General features: G+C 43.7%; 1 protein-coding gene across 9 annotated transcripts in view; it reads right to left on the reverse strand.

Moving 5' to 3' along the window:
* Positions 1–1547: 1547 nt before the first annotated feature.
* The window catches only part of LOC147701408 (zinc finger and SCAN domain-containing protein 26-like), a 308572-nt gene continuing 285890 nt past the window's right edge, over positions 1548–24229 (reverse strand). For 3 of the 9 annotated variants that reach the window (XM_086930090.1, XM_086930088.1, XM_086930089.1), the window contains exons 3-4: positions 17355–17645; positions 1548–3777 (exon numbers count right to left, since the gene is read on the reverse strand). In XM_086930090.1, coding sequence (XP_086786216.1) covers positions 2984–3777; positions 17355–17645 — 1085 coding nt within the window. In that variant the 3' untranslated portion in view covers positions 1548–2983. The remainder of the gene's footprint in view (positions 3778–17354; positions 17646–24229) is intronic. The other 6 variants (XR_015297461.1, XR_015297462.1, XM_086930091.1 and 3 more) reach the window with 4 other exon arrangements.

The following is a 24229-nucleotide window of genomic DNA, read 5'->3' on the forward strand; positions in this document are numbered from 1 at the left end:
GGGGCCCCTCTATATCAAATTGAACGTCTCCAGGTGGTTCAGAACGCTGCAGCAAGATTGATTGGCAATATCCCTTACAGACATCCTATCTCAGCGTTTCGCAAAGAGCTCCATTGGCTTCCTATAGCCAACCGTATTAAGTTCAAAGCGCTTATTCTTGCCTTTCGTGCCGTAAACGGAACTGGTCCAGACTATTTAAGAAAGAGACTGAGACTGTCCCATTCTGTTAGAGATCTTCGTTCCAACAATCTGCGTCTCATGCTTGTGCCAAGATTCCGTCGCACAAGAATGGGTGGCAGAGCTTTTGCTGTTCTTGCAGCCAAACACTGGAACAGTTTACCGATCGATCTTAGATTCGCCCCATCCGAAGCTCTATTTCGCAGACGCCTGAAGACGTGGCTATTTTCATCTATCTAGATTACTTCTTCTCCTCCTGCTGACAGTTTTAAGCGCCGGGACACCCCCGTTGGGGGTAGCCGTGCGCTCTACAAAATCCGTAAATAAATAAATAAATAAACTCTCGCAAATGCGAGATTTATTGCATTGCAAATGCTTGCTCTTTTAGTATGTACACCTCTTTGAGGGAACTCTGTACGAACTTTCCCAGAAAGGTTTCATCTGGCTTTGCATCTCCGTTATGATCCACCTCTGCTGGTTGTGTTGGCCCACCAAACCATTGACGGACTAAAAATAAGGGGACAGGGAGTTCAGTGGATTGCCTATTGGATGGACAAATATAGTTGTCTTCAAGTTGCAGAGGAGGGATGGGAGATAGAGAGGAGGGCCAGGTAGAGACGTACTTGCTATGGAGTCCACACTTATTGGACTAAATCTAAACAACCTGGCACAGTGGCAAATTTGACTGTGGGTAGCTTGATTACAATTCTGCAACTGAATAGATCAGATATTTTAAACTGCTCACTCACTGGGAGAGTTGAGGGCACCAGTTTCTAAGGGAGTCTGAGAGGTCAGGGGACCATATTGTCCCAGGTTTTTATTTAGTGGGTTACAGCATGACGACTGTTGATTTTACCCTGGTGGAAACAAAATATTTTGTGTGTGGAGATTGTGGAGCCCCCCATTAGCTGATGTTTGCCATACAGAAGATAACCTAGGGCGTATCAATTTTACCTCTTAATCCCAGACACGGAGGAGAGCCTTGGGGGTGGGGAAAAATAAATGTGTGTGTTACTACCATGTGCAGAGAACATCCCAGTTATCAGCCATTAACATCTCATCAGTAAACCTTTCATTACTACCCCAGTCCTGTTCTCATTAGAGATAAATGTATTTTGAAGGCAATGTCTCTCATAAAGTTTTAGCATAATCAGACATTTTTCCCACGTGTTGCAACAATTCAACTGGCTACTGGTGTTGACATTCACTTGTGGCTCTCTCCAATGTAGCCACTCACGATCTATGTGAACCCTGAGCTGGAGGCAGCCTCTGCTATAAGTACGGGGCTGGGTGTAGGGTTCAATGTGACATTCAAAATGATGGTCTGCAACACATTATGGGTGAGGAAACAGTACACCAGAAGAAAAATATTTTTATATCTTTTTATGTTTGTCCAACACACAAAGGCTGGTCAAATCAACTAACAATCTGCTCTTCAAGGAGGAACAGCATAACACAGACATAAAAACTGCAATGTAAATGCCTTGAAATCCTCCTGAATGGAAACCAGTTGCAAATTTTCTCCTTCACCCAGTTACAACATATGTGTTTTAAGCCACTGGGATTAATATGCTGAAAGAGAAAAAAAATAGGAAAATGTTATGGATTAAAAAATAACAACGAGATACAATACAGCCATTAAACACCGATAATCAGTCCAAGACCTAACAGGGATCAACTACAAATTTCTATACTGTGCTCCACTTCTGTCCAAAACCATAAATAGCAGTAACTACCATCAGCAAATGGTTGCCTGGAACTTGATTCAAAAATTCTACAAGGGAGGCCTTGATGGGAAACCTGATGGTGAAAGCAAAACTAGCAATTTTCTTTGTGAAATTTGCCTTCAAATGACCAATCGGCTATAGTGTAAAGGAAAAAAGATATCATAAACCAGGCTCAGAAGCAAAATCAAATAAATGCGGTCACTGAAGTGACAAAACACTACACGCTGAAAAAGCTGTTTCAGTGCAAGGCTCTGTGGCAACATAGTACTTAAACTAGAACCAGAGGAAAAAAGAAACAGATCTTTTAGGAGAACGTTCTAGAATCCAGTTCTGAACGCTGTAAAACCAGTGAGGGGAACAAGGCATTTGGTTGCTACAGGCCATCTGGGAAGGCTCCCAATAATTCAACACTGTACTTACATTTGAAGAACAAGATGAATGAAAAGTTCCTCTTTGCCTGCCATGACGATCTGGAATTTCTTCTTTATAGTTTGATTTTAAAAAGTGTGGCAACTTTAATGGTTAACACATTACAATCATGTTTCCAGTCAGCAAGAAAGCCCAGAACTGTATGTAAATGTAGTGGACAGCAACCACTTAAAGAAATGTGCTATACCAAAGGTGATCACATTACATTTCTAATCTTCTGATTAATCTCCTGCCACTTGATAGTCTTGAGCTATCACATGAATCAATGAAAGGCTTTTGTGGAGGGCAAAGCTACTCCTAGGAGTGCCCCAATTCTAAGTATTGGCGGAATTAAAATCATCATTAAAGGCAGATGAAAACAGCTAGGTTTTTAACTTATTTCTAAAAAGTTGACAGAACTGCAACGAAGGAAACAAGTGTGGAAAGGAAAAACCTCTTGAGACTAAGGTTAGCCGAAGACAGACATTAGGTCAGATGTCTTGATTAAATGTATTACCTTTTAATGCCCACTCATCTGCTTATTAAGTCATCGGTTGATGTAATATATATACTTCTATGCACATGCTGAAATAAGTTTTATAGTCTTTATAAAAAAAACTTGATTCCAAATGTATCTTATCAAACATCACTTTTGAGCGGCTTTAGCAGTGCTAACTAAGTGTCAAACGTTCATATTCAATTGGACAGCATATCCGTCTTCGCTGATGTGCTATCATGTTGAATGATTGGGTAAATCTTTGACCACATATACCACAAGCATATTTTTTCTCACGGTCTGTGTGTCTCAGCTGGTGTCTTGTCAGTTGGGATGGCCGCTTAAAACTCTTCCCACACTGATTGCACACATGAGGTTTAGCATCGGAGTGTACCTGCTGATGTCTGACCAAATTAGACGCTTGGTTGAACGTTTTTCCACATTCACCACATGTGAAGGGTTTCTCTCCAGTGTGTTTTCGGTGATGAATTGACAGGTGTAATCTCCGATTAAAGCCCTTCCCACATTCACCGCATACAAAGACGTTGTTCGCCTTTTTAGATTCGTTTTGCAAGATTTGCTCAGGCGAGGAAATGGATGACAATTTTTTTTCACATTCATTACATGTATGTATTTTTTCCCCTGAGCGGGTTTTCATGCGATCGAGCTCATTTGAGTTTGCACTGTAAACATTTCCACAATGGGAACACAAACGCGTCTTTCCTTCTGGCTGCATTTTCTGATTACTCGAGTATACTGCTTTGTTGTCTACCACAGTAGGTGGTTTATGTCCTTTAACGCTGATCTTTTTTTTCTGAGGCATATTTTGTTTTGTGAATATTACGGTTTGTTCAGAACACTGGAGAAAAATGTCTGTTGCTTGATCCAAAATAGTTTTGTGGTGTTCCATTTTCTCAGTATATCCTCCACGTACCCTCTCCACAGGACCTTTAGGCGATTCCAACCCTGCTGGGTAGAAAAGAAGTTAAGCTGTTAATAGGTTTAGTGACAAATTCTCATTAGCTCTGATGCATCAACGTTATCTCAATGTTCTTCACTGTCGTTTTAAAGAGGTCTTTGGTACTTTCAGTGCAATGTTCAAGCAGAGTCTGTGACTTTCACATTAAAAAGCGAGTGTTTGAAAGACTATGGTTGAAATATTATCAGGTATATCTCTAAAGTGATCATTATTGAAACAAGATATGATTGAAAAGGGCTTAAGCCAACACTTTGAAATTAATAATAGCCCCACTAGTTGAATTCCATTGATGAGCTCATGAGTGGCCCACACAGCTGCAGGAAGGCCAGATCCATGCATAATTTTCAGGCTTCCACATAAAATACATTTACACAGAATGAATCTAAATGGAAATCATTTGCAATGGCAGCAATTTACACGGAAACTGGCATGGATCATCCTCTGATCTGGACTTTCATTGGACAGCAGGGTTAAGACTTTCATTACTGAAAAGTGACTAGTTATATACAAATGAGCCCTAGTGCTTCCACATATAGGCAACTCAGAAAAAGTTTTGTACCACACCGGAATGCAATATAAGTAACCGAGTTCAAGGTTTTTGCCATTTCAACCCTAGCACAAGCAGTCTTGAAATCCTAGGGATATTGAGTTTAAGTAGCATGTCTGGGCTTATGAATTCTATTTAGTAAGATTAAATGAGACAAACAAAAGGTGATGGATAGATTGGTTTTATTTAACCCCTTGGATGCTAAGGACATGCTAGACATCCTCAGAACTGGTGCGCAGGTGCTGAGGATTTGTCCAGCACAGCCTAGCAACCACCCAAAGGGGAAGCACTGTTGCTTCCTTCATGCGCCCCCAACACATGCCCCCACCAGGGATGGCAGTGGGAGTGCTTCTGTAGCCACCCCTGACTCCCTCTTCCAGTGTTCTGATGACGTCAGTGCGTGCACAGCATGCCAACGTCATCAACAGGCACCAGGGAAGCACTAGAAGCTACTTGCTTCCATTTATTTACATGTCGGGAGTAGATCCTTGGGCACGGGTTGCTGCCCATATATATATTACAGGGAAAGAAAAACCAAAGGAAATGATGGACGGAGCGTTGACAATACAAGCACTCACCCCAGTCAACTGATCTGGGTTTAATCCATCACCGTTCTTTAGCCCACTCTGCCACCCCAGTTCAGACATGGCCATATGCAAATCAGTCTGACCCTGTGCCTCATGGGAACAGTCCAGCCCGAACTGCCACGCCATGCCTTCCCTGGACCGGAAGCAAGCTGCCGAGGACAGGTTTCTGGCATTTCAGCCGTCTTCAGCCCGGCTTGCTTGAATCCAGTGGCAAAGTGAGCAAGGGACTCACGTCTGAGCATACCCTGCCAACTTATGGCAAACAAAGAAAAACCAAAGGAAATGATGGACGGAGCGTTGACAATACAAGCACTCACCCCCAGTCAACTGATCTGGGTTTAATCCATCACCGTTCTTTAGCCCACTCTGCCACCCCAGTTCAGACATGGCCATATGCATATCATGCATATGACCATGTCTGAACAATCAATCTCGTGTAGCATCAGACAGTTAGAGCAGTTTCTCTTCTAGGTCAACTGAAACTGTCCAATTTCTTGTGCCTGATAGAAAATAGGAACAAGTTACTTACTTAACATTTTACATTCAATTATATACCAATAGTCAGGCAAGGGGATGCCAGAGATTGCAGAAAGGAAAATGGGAAGTCCCCTTATGTGAGAAAGGAGGGGGGTTAGGGGTCGCAGTGATAAATATATTAATGATTAGATATTGGGCTATCCGTGGGAGCTGTCCGACGTACACTACGTAACTCATTCTCATGTAGGGGTGTATAGACATCTTCAAAAAGTTGCAAGTCCGAAGTTTAGATGGGGTAAAACAAGTGTATTCTAACCGGAAAAGTGATCTAATAGTGGTTGCCATATGGTTGTGAATTTATTTGGGGTGAAGGTAATCCGAGCTGTGAGAAGCTCCATTGCCATTGTATGCCAAAGGCGGGTAAACCATAGAGCAGTGGGCGGTGTATCTGTTTTTTCCAATTGTGAGGGGACACCGAACAAGACACGTTCGTGGCCCGTCCATTGCGAGGAAAGTAGCTTACCTTCAGGAGCAAGGACCCCGATAACGATCTCCAGGAGGATAAACACACCCCTCCGTATTCTGCCCAAACAGGAAACGGTTCCGCGTGACATCACCGGAGGAGGAGGGATTTACCCCGGAAGGGATTGCACGGGGGAGGAGAAAAGGAATCAATCAGCTACAGGCAAGCGCAAAGAAGCCGGAGTGAAGAGGAAGACACCCGAAGAGACGGAGGAACGAGAGCATGCAGAGTTGAAGGAAGTTGACGAACCCAGAGGAAACAAAGAAGAAGATGGAGAAGAAGATGAGACGTGGTGTGGGGATTGGTGGATCCCACAGGAGGAGGCTGGAGAGTTGCGGCAGAGCCGGTGAGTCTCTCGGGTCGGGAAGGGGAGGGGGAGGGGTGATTAGGGAGGGGGTGGTTAAGAGGCAGAGGGGACAGTACAGGCACATGTGTTTTTTTTCTTTCTTTTCTTCCCCCTGACTGCACGACCCTCTGCACTACCCGCAATCTTCAAGTGACCTCCGTTTGTATACACCAACCTGGTCCCAGTGCAAAGCCTGCCACTACTCCTACCACCCGTTTCCTTTAGCCCCAGTAAGAACCCCTTTCCCCACGAATACCCCATTTATCTCCCAACAGCGTGAGTCACAATGGTGTAAGGTGTTAGCCCTAGTGTATGGGCATAGGATTATAGAGAGGACTGACGGCTCCTTCTTTCTTTCACTCTCAAGAGCCTCCGATGGGAGAAGCCCTAATCAAGGAGAAGGCCAGACTGACGAGGAGTCCACATAAGATAACACCTCCCCGGAAAGAGAATCAAGACTTGAGGATACTGAGGAATCATTGAACCCCACTAGTTCCATACCTAAGACTGTTATATCAAGGACTGTCAATAAACGTCCCCAACTGGCACACTATATACAGCCTCCTCGACTATTTATCCGGCCCACACTCCCACACCAATATATTGCTATTGTCTGCTTAGCTGCTCCCAGCATATGTGATTTTACGCGCCAGTCAGCTTGGGTCATGACAAGAAGGGTTGTAGGCCTGAGCCCCAGAATGACCACTATTGGATTTTCAGGTATAAGATAGCCAACTCCATTTTTGATGTGGCTAAGGGTTTCTTTCCAGTAGGTGGTTAGCAATGGGGAGTGCCACAATACACGCAAAAAAATCTCTGATAGAATTATGACATCTCCAGCAAGTGGGGAGGGTATTAGGGAACATTTTATGTAATTGCTGAGGGGTAGAATACCACGGTGTCATGATTTTATAAGCGGTCTCACGCTGCGATATACTTCTATATGTAGTCGGTATGTCCTGCAACAGTTGTTACCACTGTTTAGGGGAGAGTTCAACCTCACTGTGTGATTGTCAACTTGTTTGGTAGGTATGGGGAGTGCACGGAGCAGAGTGTTGCAACATTTGGTATGTTCGGGAAATCAGACCCCTAAACCCATCATAAGAGCGAACTAATGTTTCAAAAGGTGTCGCCCCCTGAACGGTAGGGTGTGCATGTAACCAGTGCTGTATTTGAAGAGACTGCAATCGGGCACGTTCCAGGAGGCGGAATTCCTTTTTACACGGTTCAAAAGATTTAAATTAGTCTCCCTCAAAGAGGTCGCGTAATACTCGACATTTCCAGCCAGACCAGGCCGGGAAAGAGTATGCTTGTAATGCTGGCGGGAAGCCCGGGTTGCGCACCAGGGAGTTTTAGGGGACGGGAAAGAAGTTAGGCCCCTCGAGACTGCAATTTTGTCCCAGATTTCTAACACTGTTTTTGTTGGGGTAGCTATGTAAGCAGTTCGCGGTCTAGAGCCTCGTGAGAGCCATGCTAAATCCCATATGGGTCTGCAAGCACCAGCCCTATCCATCGGAACCAGTGCTTCTCGCAGGCCACCCATTCAGAGATGGAACGTAGATGTGCCGCTCAGTAATATTCTAGGACGTTTATTTATTTTTTATTTTATTGCATTTATAGCGTGCAACAGCTACCCACAAAGGGTTTCCCAGCGCGAGATTGTAGAGTTGTGTAAATAAGGTAGGTAAAGAAGAGTGCCTAGATGTTAAATAGCCAAGTTTTTAAAGCTTTACGGAAGTTGATGTAATTGGTCTCGTTACGTACTGAAAAAGGCAGGGAGTTCCATAGCAAGGGCCCTTGGTAGGAAAAAGATTTACCGCCCATACGGGAGAGCTTGATTTTGGGGATGACAAACTTTTTTAGTGTTGAAGAACTGAGAGATCGAGATGGATGATATGGGTGAACAAGACAGTGAAGATATTTCGGGGCTTTGCCAGTATTCATTTTATGCATAAAACAGAGTGCTTTAAATTTAATTCGGTTTTCGACCTTAAGCCAATGAAGGTCCCGAAGATCATATGTATTTATTTATTTATGTATTATTTACGTTAGGCAGTCTAATCCCTCCTTATCTTGAGGTAGCATGAGGAGTTCATTTGAGAAGCGTGGTTGCTTATCCCATATATAAAGGTTGATAAATCTTGTTGTAGGCATAAAATGCGAGATTGCGGTATGGGTGTAGGCAGTGTTTGAAATAAGTAGAACATGTTTGGTAACGCAGACATTTTGATCGCATTTAACCGACCTAACCATGATATCGGCAGGAACCTCCATGAACCCAAGTCTTCACAGATTGCTTTCTTATAATCCTGCCAGGTGGCCTGTGTCCATGTGCTTACCATGGAAGTTAGGTTGAGTCCAAGATATCAAATTGAGTGCGTGGCCCATTGAAAAGGTGTGAGGGATTGGAGCTCCGGTAGCTCTCCAGCAGGGATTGTGAGTTTCAAAGCCCAGGAATTAGCTGGATTAATCTTGAGACCTAAGGCTACTTCGAACACTTGTAGAAGCTTAAGAAGGGCCGGAGGGGAGGTGAGGTGCGCTGCTTTGATAAGGTAAGTAGTAGGTCATCTGCAAAAAAGGCTACTTTGTGTTCTATTCCCCCGAAAGCGATACCAGTAATATCACCGGTTTGTCTTATTACTATGGCTATTGGTTCTACCACAATGGCCAAGAGCGGGAGGGGGGAGAGAGGGCAGCCCTGCCTAGTGCCCCTGTGCATATGTATTGGGTTTGTAAGCTGCCCATTAACTCTGACCTGCGCTTGTGGGGATATGTACAAAGTTATTATCCTGGAGATCATTATGGGGCCCAATCTTCTGTAAGACAGCCCTTAAGAAGTCCCATTCCACCCGGTCGAAAGCCTTCTCCGCATCTAGTGATAACAGACAGGCCGGAATACTCCAATGATGTGCCTTTTCTGCCAGGTGCGCTATTTGTCTGACATTGTCTGCCCCCTGGTTGGCAAGTATTTTTGTGTATATTTTTAAATCTGTATTTAGGAGTGCGATGGGACGATAGGAGGAACATCGGGCATGGTCTTTGCCAGGTTTAGGAATAAGTGCTATTTCTGCCATGTTTATTGTGCTGTCGGGCCCGTCGTCTCCATAAATAAGTTAAAGAGGCGTAGCAATTGGTCTTGGATTTGTGGTAGAAAAATGCGGTAGAACTAGACAGGCAGTCTGTCTGGGCCTGGTGTTTTGCCTATCGGTAGCCCTTTTAGAGCCCCCTGAATTTCTTCTAATGTAATTGGATCTTCGAGGACTGATGAGTCGTGTTTATCTAATGGGGTCCATGGGCAATTCTATAGAACTGTCTATATCTGCGTCAATTGAGGAGTCTCTTGGGTATAAAGCTCAGAGAAGTATGCCTGAAAGGCTGCCAGTTGATCCCTTTCAGCTGTGGCCCATGTGTCCTACGAGGTTTTGATTTTAGATAGGTGTGCCTTTGCTGCCTTCTTTCTTAATCGACGCGCCAAGATTGCCCCCACCCTAAACCCTCCGTCATAGTATTTTTGTTTCAATGTCAGCCATGCCCGTTCTTCTGCCTTATTCTATCTAAGTGCTCTTAATTGTCCTCGAAGAATGGCCTGACGTTGTTTATGGATAAGTGAAGGTGCCTCTTGGTCTATTCTTTCTAAGGATTTTATGTCACTAGTCTTCTCGGCTACGCGCTATTGCAATGGTTGTGATTACTCCCCTAATGGTCGCTCGAAAAGCATCCCATACTATTGGATAGGGTGTTTCGGATAGGTTGTTGGTATAAATAGGCTGTCCAGTTTTAGGTTTAAACCTATAATAACTGATAAAACCCCACCGGAAGGGAAATAGCCCTCACCAGCGTAAACATATAAACACGGAAAAAAAACTGCACAACCACAAACTAAATGCCATTCAAAGAAAGGAAAAGGAGAGTGAAAGAGTCATTTTTATTTCTTCCGGAAGGGGCCAATACAATACAACTTTGTTATATGAGGTAGCAGTAAGAAAGACTTGGTTAACACAATTCTGCTTCAGTTTTGTTGTTTAGGGATGCCACTAAAATATTATTTCTTCTTCCTTTTTTCAGTTTTGTGGTCTTTGGTCTAAAGATACAGGGGTTAAAACCATGTTTTAGGTGTTGGTCATTTATTTTATAAACTGTAGAGAATCAGGAAATATCAAAATCCTATTTGATTTTTTTTCTACGTTTGAGTCTTTCACTGATAGGAAAGATGAAGGTTTCATAAGAATCTTTACCAATATATACCATCACATTTACCCACGGAGAACAGGTAAAAACCTATGATACATCAGCCCCATTTCTAGTGAGTCAGTACTGATAGTCAGTGAATTGCCAAACACCCCAGGCTTTAAACATTCAATGCAAGGTATAGTGACCGCCATATGTGAAGAGAGTGCAGTCACAAAGCATCTGGGTTACTGGTGAAAACATGAGACTTTTGGAAAACATGGAAAGCAGTGTCACTTGGAATGCTGCTGCAAAAAGTTCTTACTAAGTTCAACACAAATTGGAGTGATTTTGTATGTAATTTCAGTGATTCGTTACGTATATGAAAAAGTTGTGTGATGACCCGTCACAACCGATACCTGAGTTAAAGTGCTTCCCTGTAAGAGATCCTTGCCACTTGTTAGATGGTATGCTGAAAGCATCTTTACAATCTTCAGAGTTATGAATGCTATTGACTTTTTAGTCCATTCTGGAGAACTGTTTTGTTATGCACGTACACTCAAATGCAAATATTTCTCATTTTGTGCTTTGTGTAGCATCAAAGAAAGAGTCCTCCCAACTGTGTCACTTAGCTGGTGGTTTTCAGTCCTAAAGGCCATGAATGCTATATTATCTATGTGGCAACCGTTTACAGAACTTTTGCTGAGTGAGGATGCCTTCGTGAACCCTGCCCATCCCGGGGGAGGAGGATGGCACCTCGTCCCAGGATGTGCATTGTTTCAGGCCCCCGAGAGTAGCAGGCTCTCGACCCAGGGTTCCAGAAACATGTCTGTTGATGGCACCCTAAGCAGCCACTCAGTCGGGACACTAGAAGTTGGTCGAGTTTCAGGGGGCATCTCTAAGATTCCCTCTATCATGCATTTTACATTAAATCCCACACTGGCATCAGTGTGGGTTTAATGTGCTGAGAGGTTTGACACCAAACTTCCCAGTTTTCAGTGTAGCTATTATGGTGTTGTGGGGTTCGTAATGACAAACTCCCAGCACCATATACTCTTGATGGCAGCACTGCACTTACAATACCCAAGAATAGACTTGGGCATTGTAGGGGTACAGGGCTCATGCACCTGTATCCTCATCACTGGCATAGTGCACGAGGCGTGGCTGATCTAGGCCAGGGCAGTGGGTTGTAGGCATGGCACACAGGGATGTGTGCCATGTCGACTCTTCACTTTTGTTCTGCACCAGAACACGCAACCTGCAAATGAAGTGTGTGAGCGTAGTGGTACAGGACCTCTAAGGGTGGCACAATAAGTGCTGCAGCCCTTAGAGTCCTTCTCTGGTCACAGTGCCCTGGGTACCAGTGGTACCATTTACCAGGGGCTGACCTGTGGCCAGAGATGCCAATTGGGTTTAGGCTTCAATGCAATTTTAGGGAAGGAACAAAGGCTCTGGGTACCTGATCAGCAGGAGCCCAGGGCACACCCAGTCAAAGATCATCAGCAATTCAGCAAAAAAGTGGGGGCATACCAGGGAGAAAGAGGGCACTTTCTCACACACGGGCCCTGCGAGAGAGCTTTTTGGCAGAGGTTTTCTTTTTTTCCGTGTGGATGAGTGAGGAAATTTGAAGGTAGGGTAGTATGTATAGTGAGGTGTATTTTAAAACTACCTACGAGGAATCTCAGCTATCTCTAAAGATTACCTATAAACCCAGTCACATATCTCGCTTTAGTGTAGGGTAAGGATACTTTATTTGTCGGTCCTGAAGAAATGCCACGGATCCCTCCTGGACCACTCAAGCACAAGCATTAAACAGGTCAACTTTAGTAGATATATTGTAAGACTGCCGCGGTCCATAATAGCCCACTGACAAAACTCACATTCTTGATTTTAGCCATGCCAACGGTACAACTGATTAAAACCAACGGTACTCCTTAGGAAGTTTTAAAATACATCTCACTATACACACTACCCAACATCCAAATTCCCTCCCTTATAACGGCAAAATAAAGAAGACCTCCGCCAAAGAGCCTTCTCGTGGCCATTGGAGCACCGGCCCTACGAGGAGCAAAGCCCTATGATGAACCATGACATCCATTCGGCTGTGTGGGGGCTCCATCTTCTGAGAAGTACGATTTTTCCCAATCACAATACTTTCTAACCGTGCTTTTCCCCTTTTTACTTTTCTCTATAGGAACAGCTAATGCTTCTTAGCCATTGGGAATGTTTAGCAGGTAGTTTGTGCTGGTAGAGAAATGCAACAAACATGCAAGTTAGTCTTCTCCAAGCACAAACTATTAGGTATGGCCTAGGCAGAATTTAGTATCTACAGATTTTGATTTGGCATGAGCACAAAACATACAGGGTATGTTGTATAAAGCTGAACACACATACACACATGAATCTTACAAAAAGAAATCCTAATTAAAATTTGGTTTTAGGTTAAAGAGGTGATTGTCTGAGCTTAGTTTCGGGCAAACAGAGCAACAGCACGAGTACGTAAGAACAGTTCTGTTATTTGTATGGGTAATTGTTTAGTTTGCACTCATTTAACTAACAAAAATCGATATTAACATCTGTGGTGCTACCTTTAACGTTAAGGAAAAAGCTCCTTCCCCTTGACCAGTTTGTTGCTTTTGCTTACTATTTTGATCTCCTTTCACTATTGCTGGGAGCGTGATAGTATTATCTAACATAACATCTTCATTGATCAAAGCTTCCAGTGTAAGTCATCAGTGAAAATGCTGGATTTGAAAACCAATTAATCACTGCTGGGGCATCACCAGGCTCGCTGGTTTGCGGTGTACTGGAACTTCTCTCGGGTCCAGAGAGCTGACCGAAGTTGTGGCATAGCAATTGATGGTCTGCTAGATCACCTGCCGTCTCCTACCTCTCTATGCTCGCAGTAGACTTAAAAAAGAGTGGAGAAACAAAGGGGATGGGATCGGGAATGAGTTAAGGAAGTTAGGGCCTGGATACCCTATTAGGTGATTAGCCACGCTTCATAGATCCCGATTGAGGGGGGGGGGGGGGGGGGGGAGGATGGCAGGACACCAGGTATTTTATTATGTAATTATTGGCAGAACGTTAAACATATTTCTGTGTACTTGCAGAAATGGAGAATACGGAACAGGCTAGTGTAAGGCAGGGTGGCAGGCAAGTTTGAAAAATTATTTGGATATGAGAGGGAAGAAAATGGCATCACTGCAGGTACATAATATTTTTAGAAACAACTATGTGAGGGGCCGAGGAAGGTGAGGCCATGAAGTGCATGCACATCCTCCTCCCCATTACTAGAAAACACCTGGGGGGCTGACCTGATTGGTCAGCGTAGCGGGGGGTGGGAACAGGGGCGGGGCGGTAGTATTGGGGGTGCATACACAACATTAAATTATAGATTGAAGAGAAGGGGGGTGATCTTTGATGTGGATGTCTCCATAAGTATTAAAATCAATGTGGCCATCAAGAATACCAAATGTTGAGGAGAGTGCTCCTACTCCTTTAAAAACCTACTCTGGAAATCACCAGCGTGTTGGTGTGATCTTAATTGGGCTGATCCAACAATATCTAGATTCCTGCTTTACAAGACAGAATATGTAATCAAAGGTAATGTTCTAATTGCCTAAGTTGCTCAACATCTATATATTGCCTCTACTAAAGCGTATAAGATCATTTGGCTGCTCTATCACCTCCTACGCTGATGACACTCAATTCATTGTTCACCTTGACCTGTTAACAACCAATACTGCTGGTAACTTGAACTGTCTTTTGGATGTTCACCTGATTACCTGACACTTCCTCCAGTTGAACACCAATAAAACTGAAATTTCACTGGCAGGACTTATTTTGGCCAACATCTTTTGGGGGCCATCCACCCCTCTAATCCAAGCTGAATCCAGAAAAATCATTTTAGGCTCCGATCTATCCAAGGAAATCGAAACAAATTGTTTCTACCTCGGATTGCAATGCAACAGGTCTCACATTTGCGAGAGTTTAAGCTATTAGCAATGTATATGACAATGCCTTTTGTTTATGTTTTAAAAACCAAAACATAAATAAAAGAAATTGTGATTTACAATACCAATAGCTCAAACTTTCATAAATGCGAGATCTATTGCATTGCAAATGCTTGTTTAAATGGTTAGCAAAGACATATCAAAACAAAAATACTTACATTTCAAATTGCCATGCCATAAGCACTGACCAAAACCTTTAGATGTCCGCTCCTTTGCAAATGAGAGTACATAGTGCTTGCTGACTTACCTTTGCTTTTAGTTTTCCTCTCATTTATTGAGGTATGTCTATCACATACCTAGCAAGGCCTGCCTTTCCTTTCCTTTTTATGCATTTGAAAAGAAAATGCTCTGACATCTCTTGTGGGACAATTGTCTGCGCTATATAAAACCTATCAAATATACAGATAAATAAGAGGTTTCTGAATCAGATGGCTTGTCTCCATTCCCATGAGAGATGTTTTGTTTCCTACTGTAATAATTATCCCCCCTGATAGAGACAAGGCCTTGAAACTGATTTTGCGTCACCAGAGATCCAACCGAGCAAGAATTTGATGCAGTGAAGCACCTCGTTTTGTGAAAGCCATCGTCATTGGCTTAGGTTGAAAACATAAGCTGGCTTCTAACATACCAGCTTTCCTGTTGTACCCACATCATCCACCTAATTGTCATTTCAGGTATTCCCTGAGTTGGTGCTCTGATTTGTCTATTTTGGTAGCGTTACAGTAAAAAGAGGTAGGCTGTGGTGCCTGGTGCATACTGGCGATTCCATGTTGCTAAAGCCGCCCCTATAAGAAGGGAGAGAAGAGTGTGTTATCACATTCTAGCTGATTTTCAGGCCTTGCTTCAGTGGTATCGTTGCCCAACTTTTATACATCTACGACTACATTTCAGTCCACAGCACTCGCTTCCTGAGGCCCCCTATTTCCTCGTCTTTCTTCGGCATTACTTCTTCATATCATGGAGTGGGGCCATGAGCATCAGCAGGTTCAGGTGTAGATTACATTTCTGATATTACTAAGGGTTAAGCCCCTCCTCTCTTTTGTGGAAGCTCTCACCATAGTGGGCTACAGCTGTTACTCTTGGATTGCTCCTTGTCTGTTATCGTACTATCCTTCAGGCACACTTTCAAAGCCTGTAGTCATTCAAAGCACTTGTACTTTTTAAAATGTGCAATTTACCACTTTATCACAATACATTACAGGTCGATCTTGAGAGCCATTGGAAACTGCTTTTTTTCACAGAATTTCATAGGTGTGCATAATGGTTTCTAATGAATTTTTCACAGATGAAATGATACCCCGTCATAATCTGCATGCTGTTTGTTATCTAGAAGAGATATCATATAGCTGCAAAAAGAGTTTTCTTCCAAAAATCCTTGTGAGTTAAACACTGCACTTTCAACTCGGTGCACATCTTAACAGGGAGAAACGGAAGCCCGTGCAGCTCAACCAAGACCTGAACATTATTCATTAAACTGAAGATTAATCTTGGTGCTCAGTCTGAATGTTCTGGCGATTAGGTGCTCAGCCTTTGTTAGCATTGTTATTTAAATTCAAAAACAACAAACTGCAAATGCAGTGCATTAGCTGAAATACAGAGTGGCCCCAGAGGTACACAGTATAGATGCGCGGCCTTGGGTGCTCAGAAAGGATAACACCCGCTTATTCTGACCTGAAGAAAATGAGCAGTGATAAGAAAATGTAAGATGAAAATAAGGACCGAGGATTCTTGCTGTATATGTGGCATACAATTTTCCTTAATGGGCTGTTCAGTAACGTGCTTTTTCTGCCTTTATTTGGGGTCCTTCCTGCGAAGGGTAACCAACACCAAACTTCAAATAATTCAACTGCAATCTCACAATTCACCACTGGATGGCCACAAAGCCCTCTATTTATGCCTACAAACTGCTTACTATCCAGAAAGACTGCAGCCATTACTCAATGTTAAAACAAGGTTGCGAGGCAGTTAGTTTTATACCGCTGTTAAAAAAAAACATTTTCATTCCCAGTCGAACTCTCCCCTCAAAATGATTTATTAAATCAGAGCGTGTTGCTGTTGTTTGCATATTACATTGGTGATACCTAAACAAGAACAGTCTGGAGGGAATGTTTTATCCCAGAAAAAATCCTCTTCAGTTACCCGTTATGGAAATTTCAACAATGCGATGGGAAGGAGACATTAAACAATTGGTTAGTTAAGGAAACGGATTTGAAAATTATTAAACTTGTTACACTCATATGACGTCGTTGAGGGTGGTCCGCGAGCTCTTATGTCTATTTTTCCCTCCCTCAAAAACATTGTGCACAGTATTGACGCAAAGAGAACAGACGGCCTGATGGTAGAGGCGAGGCTTTAGGACTGGTTGTTGAGGGGAGAAACAGACATGAGGGCGACAGAGCAAGATTAAGCAGTAAAGGGGTAGGTGGGGGACTGAGAGAATACCGGGCGCCCAGGTTAAAGTGGTATCTCTGCAGACCAACTGCAAGAACATCAAGCTGTGCAGGTTGCAGCAGTGGTCTGGTCTCTGGCTTATCCAATAGGGTCCTTTACCCATCTGATGATGTCTCTGCAGCGTTTGCCATTTAATCAAGCTGCAGTTGTAAAATACTATGCCTGAGCAATAAATGTGGGCACGTTTTAAGACGAGGCCCTCTAGACATCTGCAACACAGCGACGGAAACAGGGTTTCCTGCCCCCACTCACCACCCTCCAAACTAAAGTGTGCAATACTCTACTAATTAGACGTTCGCTACCCAAACTGGGGCTGACTGACCTGTTTGAGTTTCCAAGGGTCATAACAACCCATATTTTTCTTTTGTTTTTTTTCCCATTATTCTGTCTTTTATACTATGTATGTGTAATGTATGTACCAGGAGTCTCTAAAGGTGTTCGAAATGGATTTACCTGAAACATATTTAATTCCCAATCCTGCTGACGTGACGATTATCCCAGCTGGTGATATACGCTCCATCTTCTCCTCATCATCAGATACAGGTAATTCTTCCTCTTCTTCCACCATCGGGTTATCAGGAGACTCCTGTAAGACTTTACTCCCTTCATCAACCCCTCTTAAATGTTCATGTCCCATAATCACAAATTCGGTAGTGGTGTTTCTGCCTTCCCCAGACTGCGGAACACTGTCTGGCTGCACGTCTTCTAGCTGCAGTATTATCAAAGGTTCTTCCGCTGCACTTCCTGACCAAGAAAAAGGAACACTCTTTAGTAGAAATATTTAGAATGAAAAGCATTTACTGATTAATACGTTAAGAGACTGATGCCTTTGTGCCCATCGAGCTTGCGAGGATATAGGGCTTTAAACAAACTTTAACTAACTGGGCGATTTGGTGCTGTGCCCGTGGCTTTTAGGTCAATGCGCAAGCGCATTGACCTAAAATGCGCGTGCACATCACCAAATCGCCGTCTGTTCCCTCAGCCGCAATCCAGGCCCCTGCTGCTTTCAACCCTCTCATTTCTCCGCCCCCTCCCCTGCCCGCCGTGTCGCATTTCTCCTCCCCCCTCCCCTTCTCTGCCTTCCCTCCGTCTTGTTTTTTTTTTTACCCGCTCCGCCCCCTCCCCTGCCCGCCGTGTCGCATTTCTCCCCCCCCCCCCCCCCCTTCTCAGACTGTGATCGCCTAGCACCCATCACATCGGGTAAGAAACGCCACCAGTGTGGACTGACCTCAACTTTTCTTAAATGTGATCTCTCGCTACACAAAGCATCATGTGCGCTCCGAGGTCAAGGTGCATTTGACCAGTATCTGAAATATACTTAGAGATTTTCCATTACGACGTTGATTAATTCTTGTAATTTGCCTTCGAGGCGGTTGTATACCACTCTACAAATATTGTGTAAAACTCTAGTGAAATGAGTGAGGTTTTTTCTGAATGGTGACCAATCACATTTTGAGAGCACATAGCAAAGACAAAGCTGGTATCTGAGAACTGTGCATAGAGTTTGCAAAAGACTTAGACATGGCCCGAGCGGGACCTGGTAGCCATTACCTCCCATCAGCATGAATGTTTATGAGAATGTTTACTGTGTGCTCTGTGCGTTTTCCGAAGTGGCTGTACGTGCGCAGCTTGCCTGCAGGTGGCGCTCTCTATCCCCTTTTCATGTGCTGCTCGTTGTTTAAATGGAACCTGATCCGCGCGGAGGATTGTGTGCCACTGCTAAGCGTCTCCATTACCCAAGATGAGAAGACATAATCCATACATGCTGGGGTGTGGGAATCCTAGCCGAGCAGTCTCCGGCCCTGCCTTTTGTTAAAATAAAACTGCTTAGCAGTTCATTAAAAAGTCTCTCTTGTTTTGGTTTCCGCCGTCTATGCCTCAGATGTTTGGCAACAAAGGTCGATTTGTGCAAAAAAGCTTGGCTTATTGGGAATGCTGTTGTGCTTTGTTCTCTCGCCGTACATATTTTTAATTGTGTGTATATCTTTTCAAGAAAGCAGCGCTAATGGGGCCACGCTGCCTTTGATTTTCACGCAGTGAAAGTGTCATTTCTGGTCTTGTGTGAATGGGATACATTGAGGAGTTCACTTAACTGCAGGAGACTTTCATTTCAAAGAGCTCCATCCTTGCAGTTTCTGTCAAGGGCCTGACAAAAGGATTTTTTCGTTTCACACTTGCTCCACGTGGCTCGATATTTGAATGTTAATTTATTTTTAAACTTTTCGTGTGCACTAAAAGGTTATATTTACAAACACTTCAAAACACAGAAAACGTTGTGTAAACAGTGCCTTATTCAAACCAAGTCCAATCTGGAACAAATATCTTGAATCATCTAGCTATGGGTGAACGTGCTGAAATCTTCCCCAAATCTGAAAAATATTGAAATGGTAGACATTTTTTTTCTCAGTTTCCACTGACATTTCCAGTAGAGCCAAAATCGTCCCATGCTCTCTCGCAAACGTGTGTGTGACAAAAAAATAACTGTAAGTCTTTGATAGTCTCTTGAATCTTATTTTTGCCAATCACTAACTTGGTTACAGAGGGACAACTCATTTTAGTATCCTTGCATATGAATTGCAGCAAACATTAGGCCCAATCAAGAGGGATTCCTGTGTTTAGAAAAGTGGGAGCTAGAATTTCTCATTTTGCACTTTTATCCTTTAATGGCGAATTATATTACTTTCTTTTTGTGTTTTATGAAAAAGAATCAGTGGCTAAGTTTGCTTCAAATTGTGGCTATGTGAAAGCTGAGGTTCTGAATCAGTGCCAAGCTGTATACCCAACATGTAATGAATGCATCCTTACCCCGCTCCATGCCATTACTTCTGTATTTGTGTATTGACTCTTGTTTTATTTAGCGCTGGTTTCATCTTATGACTTCAAAGCACTCTTTAGTTACTTAGTACCATGTAGACACTGGAAATTCAAATGAAGCCATGAAATACCCCAAGGCATCTTAGAACTGTCACAAACATTACAATATGAAATTCGCCAGGAGGTTGACGGTATTACATACATATGTCAAAAGTTGTTAATGTTTTTTCTACAACAGGTTTTTTAACACTGTAGTGGATTTGTTTTTCTAACCGTGGTCTGCCTGAGACGGATGTCTATAAACAATAGAAGTCAGTAAAGCTTTTAAGGAGGTTCTGTGTTGCTGTTGTTCATTGCCTATATAGTTGCTAAATGTCGTTCAATGACTTTTAGGTCTCGTGACCTATCAATGCGCATGCGCATTGATAGAGAAGCGAGACTATAGGGCTTTAAACAAACTTTAACTAACTGGGCGATTTGGTGCTGTGCCCGTGGCTTTTAGGTCAATGCGCAAGCGCATTGACCAAAAATGCGCGTGCACATCACCAAATCGCCGTCTGTTCCCTCAGCCGCACTCCACCACATCCACCACACCCACCACCACCACATCCACCACCACCACATCCACCACCACATCCACCGCATCCACCACCACCACATCCAACACATCCACCACCACTTCCACCACCACCGCATGCACCACCACCACCGCATCCACCACCACCACCACATCCACCACCACCACATCCACCACCACCACCGCATCCACCACCACATCCACCACATCCACCACCACCCCCACATCCACCACCTCATCCACCACTGCATCCACCACCACATCCACCACACCCACCATCACTTCCACCACCACATCCACCACATCCACCACCACATCCACCACCACATCCACCACCACATCCACCACCACATCCACCCCCACATCCACCCCCACATCCACCACCACATCCACCACCACCATATCCCCTAGATCCACCACCACATCTATATGTATGTGTGTGTGTGTGTGTGTGTGTGTGTGTGTGTGTGCGTGTGCGTGTGTGTGTGTGTGTGTGCGTGTGTGTGTGTGTGTAGGTGCAAATGCAATGTTCTTGAATTTTCGTCACAATAAAATACACTGAACATAATCTTCACAAAAGTTATTTACTAACGTTTAAGCTATTGCCATTATAAATTACAATACATTTTATTTAAGTATTAATTATTTACAAAATTAAAAGCCATTGTTATTTGTAATATCAATACATCTAAGTCACGTAAATACAACACACATTGCATTACAAATGCTATAGGTGTCACATTTGCGAAAGTTAAAAATATTGACATTGTAACTGACAAAGCTATTAATTTTGCTATTTTCAAAACCAACACATAAATAAAAAAAGTGTCATTTACAATACCAATCGCTCAAACTTTCCTAATGCGAGACCTATTGCATTTCCAATGCTTGTTACACCCCACTGGTATTCAAACACTTTCGATCGACTAGGATGCTTGGATTTTATTACTAGGAATACGCTGAAACATGAAGGTTCATTATTCTTACTGAGACTTTTTTTGCGAGAATAATATTAACAATTAATGAACATGGCCTTTTGAGTACAATTAAATTGAGCAAGTTACACCATCACAATTTTTAGTGATAAAACAAATACTCTATTAAAAAGTAGCAATTCAACCTCACACTATTACTAGACAATATTGATCCAGACACATTTGCAAAGTTTTGCATTCCAGATTGTTCTTTGTTAATGCACAAAAATACTGGTAGATTTTGAGGACACTAAAACCTCCACGACATAGATTACTTCCCATCCTCTAACAATTTACAGGCTTCCTATGCTCACTCTCTAAATGGGCCAGCACCTAGATATGGTAAACCTTGCTACAACAAGATGGGTGAGGAGCCTTTCAGAGATTATCATGGCCACATCATACTCCCTCATCAACATTTACACAGGATCCATATAAGTCTCTACTATTGCAAGAAATGGTTATTCTAGTAATTTACAACAGCTCCAAACCGTAATGGTTTCACTTTTGGGTAATCTGATAATAAATGTAAGTGTTCCTCTTTCACCTCAAATCCGCAGGTATCACACACGGGTCTGAAGACAGCCTTTGACAAAACAATGATAATGTCACCTACAGCATATCCGATAGGTCTTCTCCGAAATGTATAGAAAAGGATGATGTGGTGGGTCCTTACATCACTGACCTCTAGTCAGACAACTTATGCCCCGTTTCAGTGTAGTGATGAAAAATGCCCTAGTTGTCGTAACAAAGTTTCAATTCAATTAAGGACATGGAGGTGCTCATCTTTCTCCACTTTAATGAACAGCAGCCATTTTAAAACCAACTTCAAACTACAATTCCCATGAGACATTGGGAATGTCAACAACAAAAAACAATAGTGTCCGCCAGGACGACAGGCTTTTTCTCCAAGCAATCAGGTATTTCCAATCAGGTTTATAGTCCATCAGCACTGCCCACTCATCCTTTTTCGTCGCCCGAAACCAGCCACAGCTGTCCATTATTCGCATCCATCCCTTCAACATAAGGACAAATTAGATCCCTTTCAAGGCTAAGGTTTAAAAGCCTGCAACAGAAAGGTAAAGATCACAAAATGCCTAGAGAAGCAACACACTCAACAATGCAAATAAGCAAACAAGAAACTCAATTCATGTTAATTACTAAGTTTAGGGAGGGCTCCAACCATGCGTGCCGTGAAATCCTAGGTGGGATAATCCTTGCCTCAGCGTCCTTAATAGAATTGAAATCTTCCGTTACGATAGCTAGGAAATATTTCATTCTATTTCAGGACTGGAGGCGAGGATTATGCTAAATTAAAGCCTACTTACCAAGAGGACCATGTGTAAAACTGGTTTGAAGTAAAAACCATTTGAAAGTCGTGTCCAAGGAACAGTCTGCAGCGTTACGAATATCCTCCAACCAAACCCCCAGCACAAAGGCCTTCTAAGCCATCGCCTGACATGTGGAGTGGGCTCCGAACAAACGCAGATCAATGCCTGCCTCTTACATCATCCACCTCACCCAGCGGGCGATTGTGGGGGAGGATACTGCTCTGTGAGGTTTGCATAGGTCAAAGAGGTGCTGCCTCTTCCCAGTGGGGCAAAAGTCCTTAGACATCTCCTCATAGGCTCCAAGACAAGAGACCACACACAACTTTGGGGTTTACGGAAAAGCGGAGTAAGAGATAACCCTCATGCCGCATTTGGTCCGTCTTCGGACTGTGAAGCTCACCCCCGAAGGAGTAAAAATCAGATTGGTGCTGTTCAGAGCTCTGACATCTGAAATGCGTCTGCATGAGATCAGACAGAGGAGCATGGCCAGCTTCGCTGATAGCTTCTTCCCGGATAGGAATCTATTTGGTTGTCAGGAGACAAAAAAAAAGTTCAGCACCTAGTTCACGTCCCAGAGTGCGGAGTACCTGGGATCCGGGGGAATGGAAAGCCTTATCCCCCGCAAAAGACAACAAACAAAGGGATGTTCCCCCACCGGGGAACCATCCATCACTGCGTGTCCCGCTGAGATAGCAGAGCGGGAGGTATTTATGGATCTGTAGGCCATGCTGCCTTCGGCTAGGGAGGCCAGAAAATCCAAGACATGGGTCACATCTGCTGCCATGGGATTAAGACTCAGTCGCAGACACGAACGGGACTATCTTCTCCAAGTAGATTTATAGCGCTTGACAATGCTGTCCGCCCAGGCCTGGGACATGAACTACTCAGCCATGCCCGAAAGGCACAGGACTACCTATTGTCCTCGGTAATCCGCCATGCCCTGAGAGCCAGCGCCCCTTGCAAGACAAGAGGGTGAGGTTGTTGCGCTGGACTGAGAAGCAACCCTGGAAAAGGGGGGGGGGGGGGGGATAGGGATTGGAGAATCATAAGAAAGTTCCAGAAGAACTGGAAACCAGACTTGCAACCTCCAAATCGGTGTGATCATCACCACCTCTGCCGCTTGCCGGTGGACTTGTGCCGAGGCTCTTGTGATCATGGCTAAGTGGGGGAGGGTTGAGGGGCGGAGGGGGCGGAGGCATACCCCTTCTACATCTTCCAGTCTTGGAGAAATACATCTGGGGTCACAACCAGGGGATATCGCCTCCAGTTGAAGAACCTGGGCAGTTGTTGGTCTTGACGAGAAGCAAATAGATCCACCGAAAAAGACCTAATTTGCCTTGGAGGTCCGAAAACACTCCCTTGTACAGTTTCCATAGGCTCACATCCCGGAAGGTGCGAGATTGAAAGTCCACTATCTGATTGTCCTGATCCGTAAGGTATTCTGCTAGTATCGAGATCTGGTGATCCAGGAAATATTGCCAGAGGTTGGAGGCGAGGTTGGACAGGGCCTTTGACAGGGTGCCCCCAGGTGGTTGATGTAATGAAAGGCAGACACGGTGTCCATTTTGAGGAGAATGCAATATTGAATTGTGTCCGTGGTCCAACACCGGATCGCGAAGGAGCCCACAAGGA

Source organism: Lissotriton vulgaris, chromosome 7 (genome assembly GCF_964263255.1).
Source record: "Lissotriton vulgaris chromosome 7, aLisVul1.2, whole genome shotgun sequence".
NCBI lineage: Eukaryota > Metazoa > Chordata > Amphibia > Caudata > Salamandridae > Lissotriton > Lissotriton vulgaris.